This window comes from Salminus brasiliensis, chromosome 21 (assembly GCF_030463535.1).
Source record: "Salminus brasiliensis chromosome 21, fSalBra1.hap2, whole genome shotgun sequence".
Lineage (NCBI taxonomy): Eukaryota > Metazoa > Chordata > Actinopteri > Characiformes > Bryconidae > Salminus > Salminus brasiliensis.
Window position 1 is genome coordinate 3,090,555 of NC_132898.1, and position 16,952 is coordinate 3,107,506.

Consider the following 16,952-nt stretch of genomic DNA (forward strand, 5'->3'; position numbering starts at 1 on the left):
CCCTGTTGTTCTCCTTTAGGTGATATTGGCGGTCAGATGGGTCTTTTCATCGGGGCCAGCATTCTGACCATTCTGGAGCTCTTTGACTATCTTTACGAGGTGAGAACTTCCCCTTTGACCATCTGTAGTGTGTATTAGAGTGTGTATTTTCACACCAATTTCTTTCGGTATGCTTTAGTGGTTTATGAATATGAATTTTATGAGGTCTTGTTGGAAGGTCACTGGTTTTATCCCCTGGTCCAGCAGGAAGTGGGGGCAGGGGGAGTGCAAATACAGCACTTTCTCCTCTCTCAGCATTCATGGCTGAGGTGGCCTTACCCTCAGTTGCTCCTTGGGTGCTGATGTGGCTACCTACCGCCCCAGCTCTTCATAAAGGTTGACCAGTTAATGGATGGTGGGTCGAGCCGAGTTGCTGCCCGTTGCCATCAGGTCCTGAAGAGCTGGTCCGTTTTCAGCACACACACACACACACACACACATATTGTCATTATCATCTTAATCAGCATGCTAGCGCTAAATCTCAGCAGCATGTTGCTCCGCTGGCCGTGGCGAGACACAACAGGCCATTCCTCGTTTTCTGTAACGCCTGGCTACGTTAATATTTCAGCCGCTGTCAGCTCAGCTCAGCCCAGCCCAAAAAGCGCTCCGGCCCAAGAGCTAAAAACCTGCATTTACTGTCAGCGAGGAGCAGAGCGGCGCAGTGGCGCGGGGAAAGCTAATAAAATGAAAACAGTCTGTGGAGGGTTGGGTTGGGAGGGTTTTTTTATTTATTTATTTATTTATTTTCACAACGCCGTGTGAATGTGGAGTGTCTCTGCGGCGTGATTGATTGCAGGTCAGCCGCTCCCACTGTGGTACAATTACAGAGAGGCTGCTGACTCCTCACAACGCTACACGCTGCAGCTAGCTCACAATGGACAGCAAGCACAAGCAGCAAACACAAGCAAAATGAGCTTTGAGCAAGTATTAGCAGTGTTGTTCCCCAACATTAGGCCGTATTATTAATGTTAGGATCACTTTGGAACATGAGATATGAATTTATAACCTCAAATGATATGGAGAAATATGGAGAACTGGTGGGAATGCATTACCTATATCGTAAATCACCGTCGAATATGTTAAACACAAATACAGCAAGTCGTTCATCACTGTGAGTGGGCTTCTTTTTTTTTTGGTATATTAAAAATGAGAACGGGAGCCTGTTTCCAGCTTTCAGACTGAAGGTGGTCCTCGTTTTCTGAGAAACAACCAACCCACATAAGACGAAGGCCATGAAGCTTCGGTTTCTTTGTGGTGGTGGGGGGGGGTTGCAGTGCACATGTTTAATTTAATTTACATTAGAAATAACCATGGCAAACATTGTTATTAAAAGGGACAGTGTACTCAGGCTCCAAAGGAAGCCAAATATAGTGTTAAGAGTTTTTGCCAAGGCAGCAGAAATATTAGCATTACATTGCATTTATTACTGGTCCAGCAAACACACACCACCCTAACTTCACCTCTTAATCATAATCAGAAAGTCAGCATAGTGTGCATAATTCATCTGATATTTTAATATTTACTGTTGTATGCGAAACCCTGGGCAGCCGTGACCAAATTCAACATTTTTTTAAATTGAGAAAAAGTGCACACAGCCTCTGGCCATGGCTCCTCAAACGCAAACCCAGTGTTTTCAGAGGTTCCTAATCTACTCTACAATTCAGAAAAATGAAAATCAGTAATAAGATCTGTGTAAACGTGCTGCAAAGGCTCAGATTGTCTTTGACAAGATCTCAGACCCTGATTAGCAAATGAGGCCTGAGGCATGCCAGCTGTAATTAGGAGCCGTCAGCTGAATCTGATTTCCAAGCTTCATAAATTCTCTTGACTCTTCAAACCTTGCACTAACTCTTTAGTCATGGGCTGCTCCAAACAGCTGTCTAAATTGGAAGTTCTGAAGAATTTTATGCCCACAAGGCTGGAGAAGGCTATAAGAAGATAGCCAAGCATCTTCAGATTCTGGTCTTCAGCTTCTGGTCTTCGGCTTCTGGTCTTCAGCTTTGGGGCTTTAGCTTCTGGTCTTCAGCTTCTGATCTTCAGCTTCTAGTCTTTAGCTTCTGGTCTTCAGCTTCTGGTCTTCAGCTTCTGGTCTTCAACTTCTGGTCTTCAGCTTCTGGTCTTCAGCTTCTGGCCTTCAGCTTCGGGTCTTCAACTTCTGGTCTTCAGCTTCTGGTCTTCAGCTTCGGGTCTTCAGCTTCGGGTCTTCAGCTTCTGGCCTTTAGCTTCGGGTCTTCAGCTTCGGGTCTTCAGCTTTGGGTCTTCAGCCTCTGGTCTTGAACTTCTGGTCTTCGGCTTCTGGTCTTCGGCTTCTGGTCTTCAGCTTCTGGTTTTCAGCTTCTAGTCCTCAGCTTCAGGTCTTCAGCTTCGGGTCTTCAGCTTTGGGTCTTCAGCCTCTGGTCTTCGGCTTCTGATCTTCGGCTTCTGATCTTCAGCTTCTGGTCTTCGGCTTCTGGTCCTCAGCTTCGGGTTTTCAGCTTCTGCTTCTAAGAGTCCTATTCCATTGGCAGTACTTCTTTCTCTACAGGGACTAGAGAAGCTGTGTGTGTGAGTGTGTGTGTGTGAAAGCATTTTTACATCTGTGTCAGCAGTGTGTCCAGCTCAAAGTAGATTAATGCAATTCTTAGAAGGGGTGTCCACAAACATTTGGACATGGAGTGTATGGCTTGAGAATAAGCAGTCAGATATCATAAACTAGTGGGAAAAAGTGCAGACAGAAAGGTGGACGGGCAATTAATGCGTTTTTAGTGTCTCAATGTGGAGAATTTGAGCAACGAGATGGCTTTTGCGGAAAAGCCGACCCAGGCCTGAGATGCCTTCGTAAAAATAAAAAAGTGTATGCATAAAAAAGCCCAGCCAAAGAGAAGTGCTGGATTTGTGTTTGTGTAAGCGAGCCGGCCTGATCGGGCTGTCTAATAAATGACAGCTCGGAGCCGGAGCGGTAAATCACCCGTTTCTACAGCGCCACAGTCTGTCAGAGACAGGCCTCAGTGCAGTAACACCGGGCCTGCTGATGAAACTATGCCGGTTCAAGCATATGCTACCCTGATCTGCAGTGGAGACCCCCCAAAACAGCTGGATGATTTTTGTACTCTCATTAGTGCCATTCGTTTAGGAAGCTTAATGTTCAGTGTTCAGGGTTTGTTAACTAGCCACTTTATTGGAAACCCCTTCCCTTATAACCCACATGCACAGTATATGTAAGCCAGAGCAGGGTTGTGGAACCACTCTCCACCTCAGTATTACCCACCCCCATTCCCTCCCAAAATCCAATTTACATACAAATTAACCCCACCCACCTCATATGACTGACAAAAGTATGCGTAGGAGTATGCATGGCAACAGATGGAGTCTATGACTGTATATCTGCATAGTGGAAATATAAGACATTAGGGCGTTTCTGATAAAGTGGCCATCAAGTAGGAGTCAGAGATAGGTGTGTAAGTGGCGCCTAATTTATAAAAACAACCCATTTTGAATTTGTTGTTTTTGTGACATCACATAGAAACCAATTTACATATGCATTTATTGACAAAAGTATTGGGACACTTGTTCGTTCACAGTTTCTGCTGAAATCAAGGGTTTTATAAAAAGTTTCTCCTGCTTTTGTTGGAGTAACTATCTCTGCTGTCCAGGGACGAATGTCTTCTGCTAGGTTTTAGAGAATCATAGCTGTGAGAATTTGATTGCTTTCAGTGACATGAACGCTAGTGAGGTCACTCAACCTCATCCCCAACTCCCCCCCAATTCTTTACAGGGACTAGACAAGCTGTGTGTGTGCATTTGCACATCTGCGTCAACAAGTGGCTGAATGTAAACATTCATTAGAAGGGGTGTCCACAAACATTTGGACATGTAGTGCATGTACCTGTAAGTTGCATTCAGTTATAAAGAGGGACTGAGGAAACGGGGCGGTGGAGGCCAATCAGAACAGAGCACATTTACATATATCAGTCTTGAAGAGGTTGTGAAAATGAAGAGATGGTTCATAAAGCCACACAGATGTCGAAGGTGGACCGCCTCAGGACCTCATTCGCTAAACAAACCGTGGCTAATGCATGCTAATGTTTGCTTATCGAGACCGGGCCGGCTCTGCTGCTGGGAGAGCTTCTCCCTGCAGTCGAGAGAGCCAGAATAATGGATGCGGAGAGAAGTCTGGCTTTGGCAGAGCTCCAAAGCTGGCGTTTAGCATAGCGGTTGGGAACTCGGCGGCGGGTCCTGAAGTTGGTGTGTGTGTGTCTGTATTTATTTATTATTATTATTTTTTTTTTGCAGGTGATCAAGTACAAGCTGTGCCGCTGCGCGAAGAAGAGCCACAAGCGCAGCAACAACAACGACCGGGGAGCCGTGCTGAGCCTGGACGATGTGAAGCGTCACGTCAGTAACTATCACATCAACGTCCACCCTGACGGGAACGCTGAGGCGTAGGGGAAAAGTGCCCGGGGGGGGTAGGGGCTTGTGTGGTGGAATGGGAATGACTGAGAGGAGCGTCGGAAACGAGATTAGCTGAAGACAGTTTGGGTGGTAGATACTAAAGCCTGTGTTTTTTGTTTAAGTACAGTACCGGTCGAAAGTCTGGACACACCTGGTTGAATGGGATGACCAGCACAGGTCATCCTACCAACATTGTGTGATCCAAATGCTGGGATGTCGCGGCTGGTTGGGTTCTAATAGGCCTAAGTTGTAGGACCTCTCAAGCTCTGCAGCTACAGTATGTTAATGAGCATCCATACACACACATACACACGTATCATTTAGCTAAAGACCAATAAACAGGCTTAATAGCCTATATGCCCCAATCAGCTCCTGGCTACTTTATTGGAAATACCTTCCCTTATAGCTCACATGCACTGTTCATGTAAGCCAGAGCTGCTCTTGGCTGGGTATTTGTGGGTTGTGGGACCACTCTCCACCTCAGTATTACCCCCCCCCCCAATTACCCCCACCCGCCTCATACAACTGACAAGAGTATGCATGGCAACAGGTGGAGTCTATGACTGTACATGTGCATAGTGGAAATATAAGACAATAGGGCGTTTCTGATAAAGTGGCCATCAAGTGGGAGTCAGGTAGGTCATTTAGCTAAAGACCAATAAACAGCCTTAATAGCCTACATGACCCAATCAGCTCTTTTCAGTTCAACATACACCCCACCCCCACCCCCAAGCCACGACTTCGAACTACAGTGGATACCATTTTTGGTCATTTAAAATGAGGGTCAGCACCCATTCAGTACACCGGGTATGTCCAAACTTTTGACTGGTGCTGTATGTTTGTTTGTGCATTCTTTTAGTTCATTGTATAACAATTAAGAGCCTGTCTTCAATATGATTTTATTATGGTATGTCATTATATATGTACCTGTAATCATCACTAACCACTATGGATTTTTTTTCTTATAATAATTAATAATTCAAATGGAGAGTGATTAGTGTACCCTTTAACCAGGCTTAAATGAGAGGATTTTACTGAACTCACTTTGCTGAGCCGTGTTTATTAAAACTAGGCCTTCAGTTCAAGGCATAAAGCTCAAAAAGCAAAAGAATTACCTCCAGGACTGAGCTGATTTCTGCTATCGCCCACCCCCAGCCCCTAGACGATTCCTTAATTTGAACATTTTTTGTAGAGATGCACAGAGCAATCGATCAGTCTCATATAACGGATCGTGTGCCGGTCACATTTACACCTGTGCACCACGCCAGAGCACCAGCAGCCACATACACACAGCGTGGCTGTGACTGGAAGGGCTCCCTATAGACCTTCCTCACCGTCGCTGTGTCGTCCATCTGCACAGTTTAACAGAGCTCTCGCCGGTCTCCAGCCTCCCTCACAATCTTGCCTGGGCTTCAGCACAGCCAACAGGAGACAGTTAGAATGCCTGGAAGTTCCTCCAACATGGATGAAAGGCTAGTTTGACGTGGCCGAAGCACGTTGTGTCAAAGTTGTAAACATCTACTGCAGCCCACTGTTTATTCAACGCTGCACCGAGCTCAGCAGCGAGATCCATAAACTAGCGAACAATCCAGCAGCCTCAGTTCTTCGCTATGTCCATGTCGACATTAGCAACATTAGCGAGTTTAGCATTTTTATTATACATAAGCTAGCAAAGTAGTCAGGCCTGGTGCTGCACTGCTGAACACTTATGAAAAAGCTCATAACAATGGTTGGATCTTAAGCATCATCCCACCAGTTTTTCTTCTTCTCTATGGAGACCTTAGTGGGCCATCATGACTTCTCCTAAATCAGTCAGTTCCCCTTCTCTGAAGCCCTAAGAAGCCATGAGAGTTCCACACGAGGGTTGGTTAGAATGGTTAGAAAAGATCTGGGGCTCCGAGTGGAGCTCAAATCCCTGGTTGCGCTGCTTTGCCATCAGCAGCCGGAGCTGGAGTGAGCACAATTGGCTGGGAATCCGAAGCTTCCCTCAGAGCGTGTTGGTTGCGGGGTGATGTTGCATGAGCAGCAGGTTGAAAAGAGGGTGGTGGCTGGTTGTGCATGTGTCTGAGCCAGGCCTTAGTGTGGAAAAGTCCCGGCCTGTCCCGGCTTGCCTAACCTGAAGCCAGTTCTGGGTTCTGCTTTAACTGCATGTGGGACTGGGAACAGTCTGTCCAGTAACGTTCCTCTTTTCTCCTTCTCTCCCTCTTCTCCCTTTCTTCTCACTCCCTCGCCCTCTCCGTCACCCTTTCTCTGTTAATTTGCTTTTCATCTCACACCGTTTCTTCTCTCACGTCCACAAAATCCCTGTATCTCATTCCCTGCTCACCCTGTCGCTCCTCCCGCTCTCTGTATTCCCTTTCCGACCCTTTTCAGGCTCCCTGTGAAAACCTTCGCACGCCCTCCACGTATCCTGCCAACATTCTACCTCACCATCCGGGGCAGGGCAATTTTGAGGACTTTACCTGCTGAGTCAATCACAGGAGGAGATGTACAACCAAAGTCGACAAAGTGCGAAACTCCGACTCGACCCGGACGTCATGGAATTTCTTTCCTTTTTTAAAAAAAAAAACAAAAAAATTGATGTTGTTGTTTATTTTTGTTGTTTTCCTCCTGGATGTTTTAAAGCGGGAAGACCACCGTATTGAATATCCGAACGGACCCCAAGAGTGACGCTATCTACGAACAACGAAACGCCATCAAAAGTGTAGTTTTGCCGAACGAAGCCGTTCCTCCCCCACAAGGACTTGTAACATTTTCGGGAACGTTGAAAGGAATTTTGGAACACTGCCTCAAACGGAAAGCTCCTTCTTTACAAAGCCTTTGAAAACTGTGAGACTTTCTCACGCTTTCTCGCGTCAAATTCTGCGTGACGTTTTGCGAGACTGGCATCCAATCGAAAGGCTTCTCGTGGGCGGAGCCCTCCCCCGGGGCCTTTCCTGTACATAGCAGCGGCTCTACACTGTCTTAAAAATGAGTGGCTTAACTAGATTGTTAGAAATACTATAGTGCTTATTTCCACTGTACATGTAGCAGCATTCGTGACCGCTGGTGGGCGCCATCCAGACTCGTATGTGTCTCGTATAAGAATGTAATTTTCCCGAACATCTCGCTCCACCATCTTGGCCGGATGGGATTGGCTGTTCAGGGAAGGGAGGAAGCGTTGGTTGTACCATCAAGGTCTCATCTTGTGACTGCATGCTTGTGTTTGTCCTGCTGTGCATGTTTTCAGTTCTGTTTTTTTAAGCTCATTCTTATTATTGCCAAGTTTGCCTCAATATTATACAGGTATCGAAGGATGACGTGGCCCTCTCTAACTGTTATGGAGTGTGTGTGTGTGTGTGTGTGTGTGTGTGGATGGGTGAGTGTGAGTGCATGACTGTTTGGGTGCCTTAAACCCTAAAAAGTATGAGTGTGATTGGTTTTATGAGCCGTGTGTGTGTGTGTGTGTGTGAAAGCATAATTCCTCTACTAATTATTTTACTCAGTGTACGATGAGAAGTGAACTATTGTTGCGTGTGTGTGTGTGTGTGTGTGTGTGTGTGTATGTGCGTGTGGTTTACAGCTTACCCAGCAGGCACCGGAAGTCAATTTGTCGTTGGACTCTTCACATCAGACAGACGTTACATTTGACGTAAAATGTGAATCGGTTTCCCGTCAAAATCCAACGTTACACAGATGTTGTAATTCACAGTGACAAATCTATCAAAAACGACATTGGTTTGACATCAAGCTCCAACATTGGATTTTGGGTGGAAATCAAAGTCACAGATCCATTAAAATACAACATTGGGTTAACATCAAGCCCCAACGTTAGACAGACGTTGAATTTTGGTTGGAAATCAAAGTCATTTATCCGTCATTAACCAAAATTGGATTAACATAAAGCTCCAACAGATGTTAAATTTTGGTTGGAAATCTAAGTCACATATCCATTAAAACATTGGGTTAACATCAAGCTCCAACATTGTACAGATGTTAAATTTTGGTTGGAAATCAGTCACATACTTGTCATAAACCAACACTGGGTTGACCTCAATCTCCAACATTAGACAGACGTTGAATTTTGGTTGGAAATCAAAGTCACATATACATCATGGACTAACATTAGGATAACATCAAGATCCAACGTTGTACAGATGTTAAATTTTGGTTGGAAATCAGCCACATACCTGTCATAAACCAACATTGGGTTAACATCAAGATCCAACATTGTACAGATGTTAAATTTTGGTTGGAAATCAGTCACATACTTGTCATAAACCAACATTGGGTTGACCTCAATCTCCAACATTAGACAGACAATTAATTTTGGTTGGAAATCAAAGTCATAGATCCATTAAAATACAACATTGGGTTAACATCAAGCTCCAACATTAGACAGACGTTGAATTTTGTTTGGAAATCAAAGTCACATATACATCATGGACTAAAATTGGGTTAACATCAAGATCCAACATTGTACAGATGTTAAATTTTGGTTACATAAAGCCGTGACTTACAACCAACAACATATCAACTATGTCTAACAACATTAGAATTTCACGTTGTATGAACGTTAACATTTAGCAGACGTTGGGTTTTGGTTACCATACCTCACCACTAAATGTTGGTATTTTACGTCAAAATGTTGTCGGCATGTAACGTTTGGAAGACGTTGGATTTTGGTCACTTAACATCACGGCCTACATTCAGCCAGATAAGGACGTCTATCCTCGTTGGTGGCCAGCTGGGTAGTGATGAGTTATCCTCTCCATTTGAATTATGCGAGACGATTATTGTTATTTTCTCGAGCTGTCGCTGTTGCAAATGTCATATCAAAGCACAAGACCACCAATATGTAAACGGTGATGTAAAAGAAAGGCAGAATAGTATTCTTACTGAGACTATTACCGTCATGATAATCAGAACCATTATTACTCTATTAATCTGACGTTTTCGTTTTTCTACTCCAGAAAGAAAAAAAAGAGTATACATATTGCCTGATAGTCCAGTCTTTACAGATAATAGGCTGTTCTATTTATCTATGAAGGTATAATAAATATCATTGAGAATTTTAGATGGGCTTTTGTCATATTTTGTCATGTTATATCACGTTGCTGTCGGAAAAAAAACCTTGTTGCTCCAAAACAGCAACTTTACAGGAGAAGCAAAAAACCTTCTTAACTTTCAATGAAAGTCAATGTAAAAATATTTTATTATAAGTGATTTTGGAGCATTTCTATTGGTCTATTCATCAAAAAATTCTGACACAATGTAAAGAACAGATTCACGTTATATTAGAAAATGAAAAACATACATTTTTTGGCAAAACAGCAACATGCCCAAGCATGGGGAGACCAACCAAGTGGGTGACCTGGATGACCTGGATGACTTTCTTTTTATTGTTATTTGTTTATTTATTATTGTTTAACTTTCTAATTTTTGAACAGAAAACCTGCTCAGTTTGCATGAAATCTACCCGAACAACCAGACTCATCAGCAGAGGGCCAACATCAGTAGGTCACAGGTTCCTATGTACAGAACTCTACAGAGGTTTTAGGCCCCTAATTACGCCATTTAAACCCTGTGTCTCTCAGCAGTGAGAGAGTTTTACTGTAGAAGCTCCAGATCTCATCAGAACAGATAAAGCAGGTGAACATAAATCCAGTAAAAAGAAGAAACAAGAACTTCTCATTCTGAAGAAAGAAAGTAGTGAGATCTTGTCGGTGAGCTAGTCTGAAGAACAGAGCTCGGTTTCTCCAGGGTTCTCCTGGACGCCCCCCAGTTCAGCCAGCACAGCGTGGAGGATGTGTTCAACTCCATCATCATCATCAGCAGCAAACCAGGTGTTGATCTGAGGAGAACTCTAAATAACACTAGACTCCATGAGAGAGGAGAACTTTGGAGATGTTCTAATGATGAACACAGTGATGGAGAACCTCCACCACCACTTTCTGTAGGTAGTCTTATTATGAAGATATTATTAGTGTCCAAAGCTTAACCCATGTAGCTAAACCTACATAGGTAGAATAGAGCAAACCCAACTGTTATTTACGTACATCCAGTCCACTAGCGAACGTCCTTAAAAGCTCAACTGCTACCTCTGGAAAATATGAAGCAAAGGCTAAAAATGGTAAAAGTTAACTCTAGCAGATCCTACTACTACTGTAAATAAAGTGTATCCAAGCTGTTGCACTGTTTTTTGTTAACTTTGATTTCGACTTCAGATAGATTTGTGGAGCAGATAAGTAAAGGTTGTAGTGTGTGTATATGTGGAGATAAAATTGGTGACAGTCTAAGCCCATTGTTAGTTAGCGATATTAGCCTAGCATTTCTTCCTCTAAATTAAAAATGCAGAAATATGAAGCCGAGGCTAAAAGTAGTAAAAGCTAACTCTAGCAGATCCTACTACAATCTCCAATCTTCAGCTTGCGAACCACTCACCGTTTGTTCTGGACACTGAAATGACCCAGAATTGACAGCAACACTATCTGGTAAGAAACAGAAATAATTACAAAACATTATTTCAACTCCTGTTACTGGTCTAAAAACAATGCTAGGCTAAGATAGCCTCGGCTAGGATATGCTGTGAGGTGGACCAGCCAATAAAAGCACAGCATATCATTTTTTCCCCACAATCCCACTGTAAAAGGAAGAAATGCACAGTTTCATTCTGAGGTCAAATAACAGGGTGGTAAACAGGGTGGTAAAATAACACTGATCAACTTAAATACTCAAAAAATTCATTCAACAGCATGTTTAGGATTGCCCGCCCATACAGGGTGGTTAATTTGTGAAGTGGGATGGGTGAGAGTATGTTAGCAAGCAGGTACACTATGTGTCCAAAAGTTTGTGGACACCCCTTCTAATGAAGACATTCAGCTCCTTTAAGTTGCAGACATTGCTGACATAGATGAGCACTCCTAGCTAGTCCCTGTAGAGACGTACTGCCAATAGAATAGGACTCTCTGGAGCAGAAAAACACTGTGAAGATATTGGCACCATGCTGCCTAATGCCAGGCGTGGGCTAGTAGAGGGGTATAAAGCCCCCCCCAGCATTGAGCTGTGGAGAAATAGAGGAACTTTGTTCTTTGGAATGACGTACTAGTACTTTTGGGATGAGTTGGGGAGTTGGGGATGATCCAACATCCTGACCTCCTCACTAATGCTCTTGTTGCTGAACACAATCAAATCCTCACTGCAATGCTCCATCCTTCAAAATCTAGTAGAAAGCCTTCCTCCCTGGACATTAGAGACAGTTACTCCAACAAAAGCTGGACCAGCTCTTTTTAATACCCTTGATTTCAGAAGAAGCAAGAAAATAAATGTGCAGGTGTCCCAAAACTTTTGTCCATATAGTGTAGAGTCAAGAAGTCGAGAAGGAGATGTTGAATGGTGAAAACGGACAAGACCGGAATGGCTACATGGCCAGTATTGCTCAATTAGGTCTTCAGGTGTAAGCTGCTGCATTCAATTGCGGCATGGCCTGCAAAATGACTTCAGGATGGATAGGCAGCGAACATCCCGTGAGGAGCACCGGTGAAGATCATCTGAAGCACCTGGGTGCTGCCAGAAGCCGCTAGATTGAAATTAGAGCCTCGAGGTTGGGGGAATAAAATGCCATTCTCCGAAAAACACAACATGATCGCATTATCTAGAGCCAGGCTCTCGATTTGCAGTCACCTTCAGTCATGCTGGCAGACATGGGTTAATCATGTAAAACAGCGCCGTTCAGAATGAGTGATGGCTTTGTTATTTCTGGCTGGCGTTTTTGTGGACGGGCGGCGCGCTGAGGTCAACGTAGGCGGGCGACTCCGGGAGAGCGGCCAGCAACCAGTCACATCCAGCCAGCCCGATCTCTCAGCGCATTCTGATTAGCCTCCTCGCTCGCAAGGAACAATAGCGCCTTTGGGAGTTCGCTTGTATACACTTTTTTTGAATGTTCTGCTGTAAGACAGATATTAATTCTGATGGCATCTGTCATAGCTGTCAGGACCCCAGATTGTCCCAGAATGTTGGTCTTAGGAGACGTGATGTTGCTGTGACGTTAAAGCAAGCAAAGTCACCTGCTTTGGCTAACGGCTAACCAGCACCAGCTACGGCTAACCAGTTTGGTGAAAATCAAATCCACATGTTTATCATACAATCATTCAGCAAAGACACGTTTGATATCGACAGTGTGCTAATTTAGTTAAGAACTGGACATGCTAGGCTAACATTGCTAACAAACACTGGACTTAGGCTGTCACCAGTTGAGAAAGCTGTAAATAAAGTGTATCCAAGCTGTTTTTTGTTAACTTCGATAGCTTCAGATAGATTTGTGGAGCAGATAAGTAAAGGTTGTAGTGTGTGTATATATGGAGATAAAATTGGTGACAGTCTAAGCCCATTGTTAGTTAGCGATATTAGCCTAGCATCTCTTCTTCTAAATTAAAAATGCACGTGTTTGATATCAAACCCGTCTTGGCTGGCTGGCTGAATCTGGACTCGGTAATCAATCATGCTCATTTGACTGTTCACTGAACTGTTCCTTTTAAAAGGCCATAATAATAGAAACCCACATTTTTCTTATGTTTCTAAACTGAGTGTGATGTTCGCTCTGAGTACCGAGGGTTCTGTAGAATACTGAAAAAGGGTTCTTTGATTCACAGATATCTCCATGGGACTTTCTGTCTTATTGGCATAGTAACCAAACTAGTAAAACAGGGCATGGTGACCTCAGGTCAAGTCCCTATGCTCTTCTCTCCTCTATAGAGATCAGACAAGCTCAGCAATGGGTGCACCTTAAGCCAGCTGGATTGACTAAGTAGGGTCTTGTTCAATGTATATAGCTTGTATTTGTGGAGATAAAATTGGTGACAGTCTAAGGCCATTGTTAGTTAGCAATATTAGCCTAGCATCTCTTCTTTTAAATTATAAATGCACATGTTGGATATCAAACCCGTCTTGGCTGAATCTGGACTCAGTAATCAATCATGTTCATTTGACTGTTCACTGAACTGTTCCTTTTAAAAGGTCAAAATAATAGAAACCCACATTTTAACCAAACTAGAAGAACAGGGCATGGTGACCTCAGGCCAAGTCCCTATGCTCTTCTCTCTTCTATAGAAATCAGACAAGCTCAGCAAAGGGTGCACCTTAAGCCAGCTGGATTGGCTAAGTAGGGTCCAGGACGAGTTTTTGGAAGTTAGAGGTTCTCTTGAGGAAAAAAGCAGTGTTAGGAATTCGACCTGGCCATTCTGGCCTTTTCCAGGAGAAGATCATCGAGAGTCCTTGAGGATGTCGTTCTTTCTCTGCATCTGGTATATAAACATAAGAGCCCGGTCCAGTGACATAAAGCAGCTGTAATTGGGTAAACCCTTGACTAGAATTTCGTCTAAGGCCCCTTGTTAGCTGTGGCCCTTAAAATCCGCTAAGGCTTCTAATAAGGTTTCTATCTAACCTGGCTTCCAGCACCTTATTAGCCTATTTTAAGGTCATGCCGTTTTCTCCCTCTAACAGATAACAAGTTAAACATGAGTGACATTTCCTCTCGCCGTGTCCCATAAGTGCTGGGAGGGCACCGTCCCCCCCATTCCTGAATGAATTTATCCCGATGTATCTGGAAGGGCAATTAGCACGTCCAGCCATTTGTCACAGATAAGACGTCCATGGTTCCTCTGGGCGTGACTTTACATCCCGCTCGTTAAGAGGATTAATACTTATCCTTGAAGACCTTTCTTTTTTTTAAAGAGACAGTGCTTGGATGCTCATGACATCTGTTTATCGAACCCTGTGAAGCTGTAAACAGGTGTGCAGACGTCTCATCCGTGACGGGGTGCAGTGAGTTTAGTGTAGGGGCAGCAAATGAGGCCAAGAATCGTCTGGAAATCCCACAACAGCTACTACTACTACTACTCGCAGGGTCCACTCATTAAGTCCAGTTCCTGCATAATTAGATCATTACGGTGTCGGTGAAGTCATTCTGAGTGGGTTCAGGGGGTGAAGCGCTCTGTTGTCCCTGAGACTCGACAGGATTCTTCATAGTGGAGGTGAATGGAACGTCTGAACGACTGGTTCAGAAGATTTTGGCCTGAAATGTACAGTATAGTGTTAAATTCTATTCACGGCGGAGGGATACATGCAGCAGATGGTGTTGTGCAGCAAAGTAGTCCCTAAAGAAAGCCTACGTTTTCAGATTTCCCACTTTTTGACCATCATCAACATTCCATATTCAACTCTGAAGACGTGTCAAGGCCCACTGGTGGGTTTGGATAGTAAATAAAGGAGCTATTTGTCCAACGTATCCAACATAACTCCTAAAATCAAGGGTAATAAGTCTCTTCTGGGAAGGCTTTACACTAGATGTTGGAACATTGCTGTGTGGAGGGTTTGATTATACTCAGCCACACATTAGAGCTTCAGTGATGTCAGCTAAGGATGCTGGATGACTAGTTCTGACGCTTCACCTCATTCCAAAGGTACTGGATGGAGCTCCATCATCACCCCAGAGAACATAGTTCCACATAGGGCCTAACCACCACTCCAGCCCAAGCTTGGCACTGGGCATGGTGACCTCAGGCCAACTCTATATGTCTATTGGAAATGCTCGTCTCTCCTCTGAAAGAAGGTTCTTCACAATCACAAAAGCAATCTCATTTATTTAACATCATAAAACCCAAAGAAGTTCTTATACACTGTTAAAAGTAGAAGATCCTTGAGGAACCTTTAGAGGAACCTCTTAAGGTGCATTGAGGAACCTTCAAGAAAAGGTTTTCAGAAGCAAAAGGTTCCTTGAAGGTTCCTCAAAGCACCTCCAGATGTTCCTCAAGGATCTTCTACTTTTAACAGTACAGAACTCCTTCTAGCTCTGAGTCGTACAAGTGTAAGAAGGAACTCAGGACTCAGTGCCGAAAGGTGAGGAACTGCAGAGGAGCGAATCGCTCAGCAGACAAAACTGGAGGTTCCTGATACTGTTGCTTCTCTTCGTCTCCTGTAAAGCCATGGCTGCTGTCTGTGGACGGGGCGCTGACAGACAGCAGTGCCGTATTCCAAACCCCTTCATTCTCCAGCCTGTGTTATTCTGAGATAGTGCTGGCTCTTGGATGTGCCTCCCTCTCGCCTTCCCTATGCTGAAAAAACACTTTCCCAGCCAGGGTGCCGTCAGTTCTACACCCCACATCTCTGCAGTTTACAGGTAGTTTAGTTTTCTTTTGATAAAAAAAGTTTTTATATGAAATATTTACAAATATTATCAATTTCCAGTTTGTCTAGTTTTTGTCATTTGAGTAATTATTTGTGCAAATAATACATTCATAAATAACAACAAATTAATTAGCAAATTAATTTGCTGCCATCATATGCAGAATCATTTACAGTACTTCATACAGAATCATTTAAAATAGTTACAGAATAATTACTATTAAAATACTTTATAGTAGATACTAAATGATTAGAAGTAGTTACTAAATAAATAGCTACTGAATAAATAGAAGCTACTGTATAATTAGTAGCTACTGAATAATGAATAGTAGTCACTGATTAATTTGTAGTAGTTACTGAACAATTATTAGTTACTTATTCATTTTATCAGTTACTGAATAAATGTTAGTAATTGCTGAATAATTAGTAGCTACTAAATAATTCAGTAGTTGTAGATGAAGAATTCAGTAGTTACGGATTCATTTGTAGTAGTTAACAAATAATTAGTAGCTACTGAATCATTTGTAGTTACATATACCTTTGTATTAGTTACTGAATAAATGGTAGTAATAACTGAATAATTAGTAGCTACTAAATAATTAACTACTAAATCATTTATAGTAGTTACTGAATTATTTGTAGTAGTTACTGAATAAATGATTGTAGTAACTGAATAATCATTAGTTACTGATTAAATTTTAGTAATTAAAAATCAATTTGTAGTAGTTTCCACATAAATAGTATTTACTGAATAATCTGTAGTTACTGAATAATTCTTGTAGTTACTGATTCATTTCTATTAGTTACTGAATAAATGTTAGCAATTGCTGAATAATAAGTAGCTACTAAATAATTAGCTACTGAATAAGTTATAGTAATTACTGAATTATTTGTAGCAGTTACTGAATTGTAGTAACTGAATAATCATTAGTTACTGATTAAATTTTAGTAATTACTAATTAATTTGTAGTAGTTTCCACATACATAGTTACTGAATAGATGTTAGTAAATGCTAAATAATTAGTAGCTACTAAATAATTAGCTACTGAATAAGTTATAGTAGTTACTTAATAAATTATTTAGCTACTTAATCATTAGTAGTTACATATACATTTTTTAGTTACTGAATAATCATTAGTTACTGATTAAATGGTAATTAATTACTTCCCACATAAATAGTATTTACTGAATAATTAGTAGTGGCTGTTTTATTTGTAGTAGTTACTAAATAATTAGTACCTACTGAATAATTATTCGTTACTGATTCAATTTTAGTAATTACTCATTCAATTAATGTAAATAGTATTTACTGAATAATTAGT

General features: G+C 42.4%; 1 protein-coding gene across 4 annotated transcripts in view; it reads left to right on the forward strand.

Moving 5' to 3' along the window:
• asic1b (acid-sensing (proton-gated) ion channel 1b) overlaps positions 1-9,526 on the forward strand; it is a 235,381-nt gene extending 225,855 nt beyond the window's left edge. For 3 of the 4 annotated variants that reach the window (XM_072665745.1, XM_072665743.1, XM_072665744.1), the window contains 3 exons: positions 20-99; positions 4,312-4,413; positions 6,844-9,526. In XM_072665745.1, the coding sequence (XP_072521846.1) occupies positions 20-99; positions 4,312-4,413; positions 6,844-6,939 (278 nt within the window). In that variant the 3' untranslated portion in view covers positions 6,940-9,526. Of the gene's footprint in view, positions 1-19; positions 100-4,311; positions 4,418-6,843 lie in introns of all 4 variants that reach the window. The other variant, XM_072665746.1, reaches the window with a different exon arrangement.
• Positions 9,527-16,952: the final 7,426 nt, after the last annotated feature.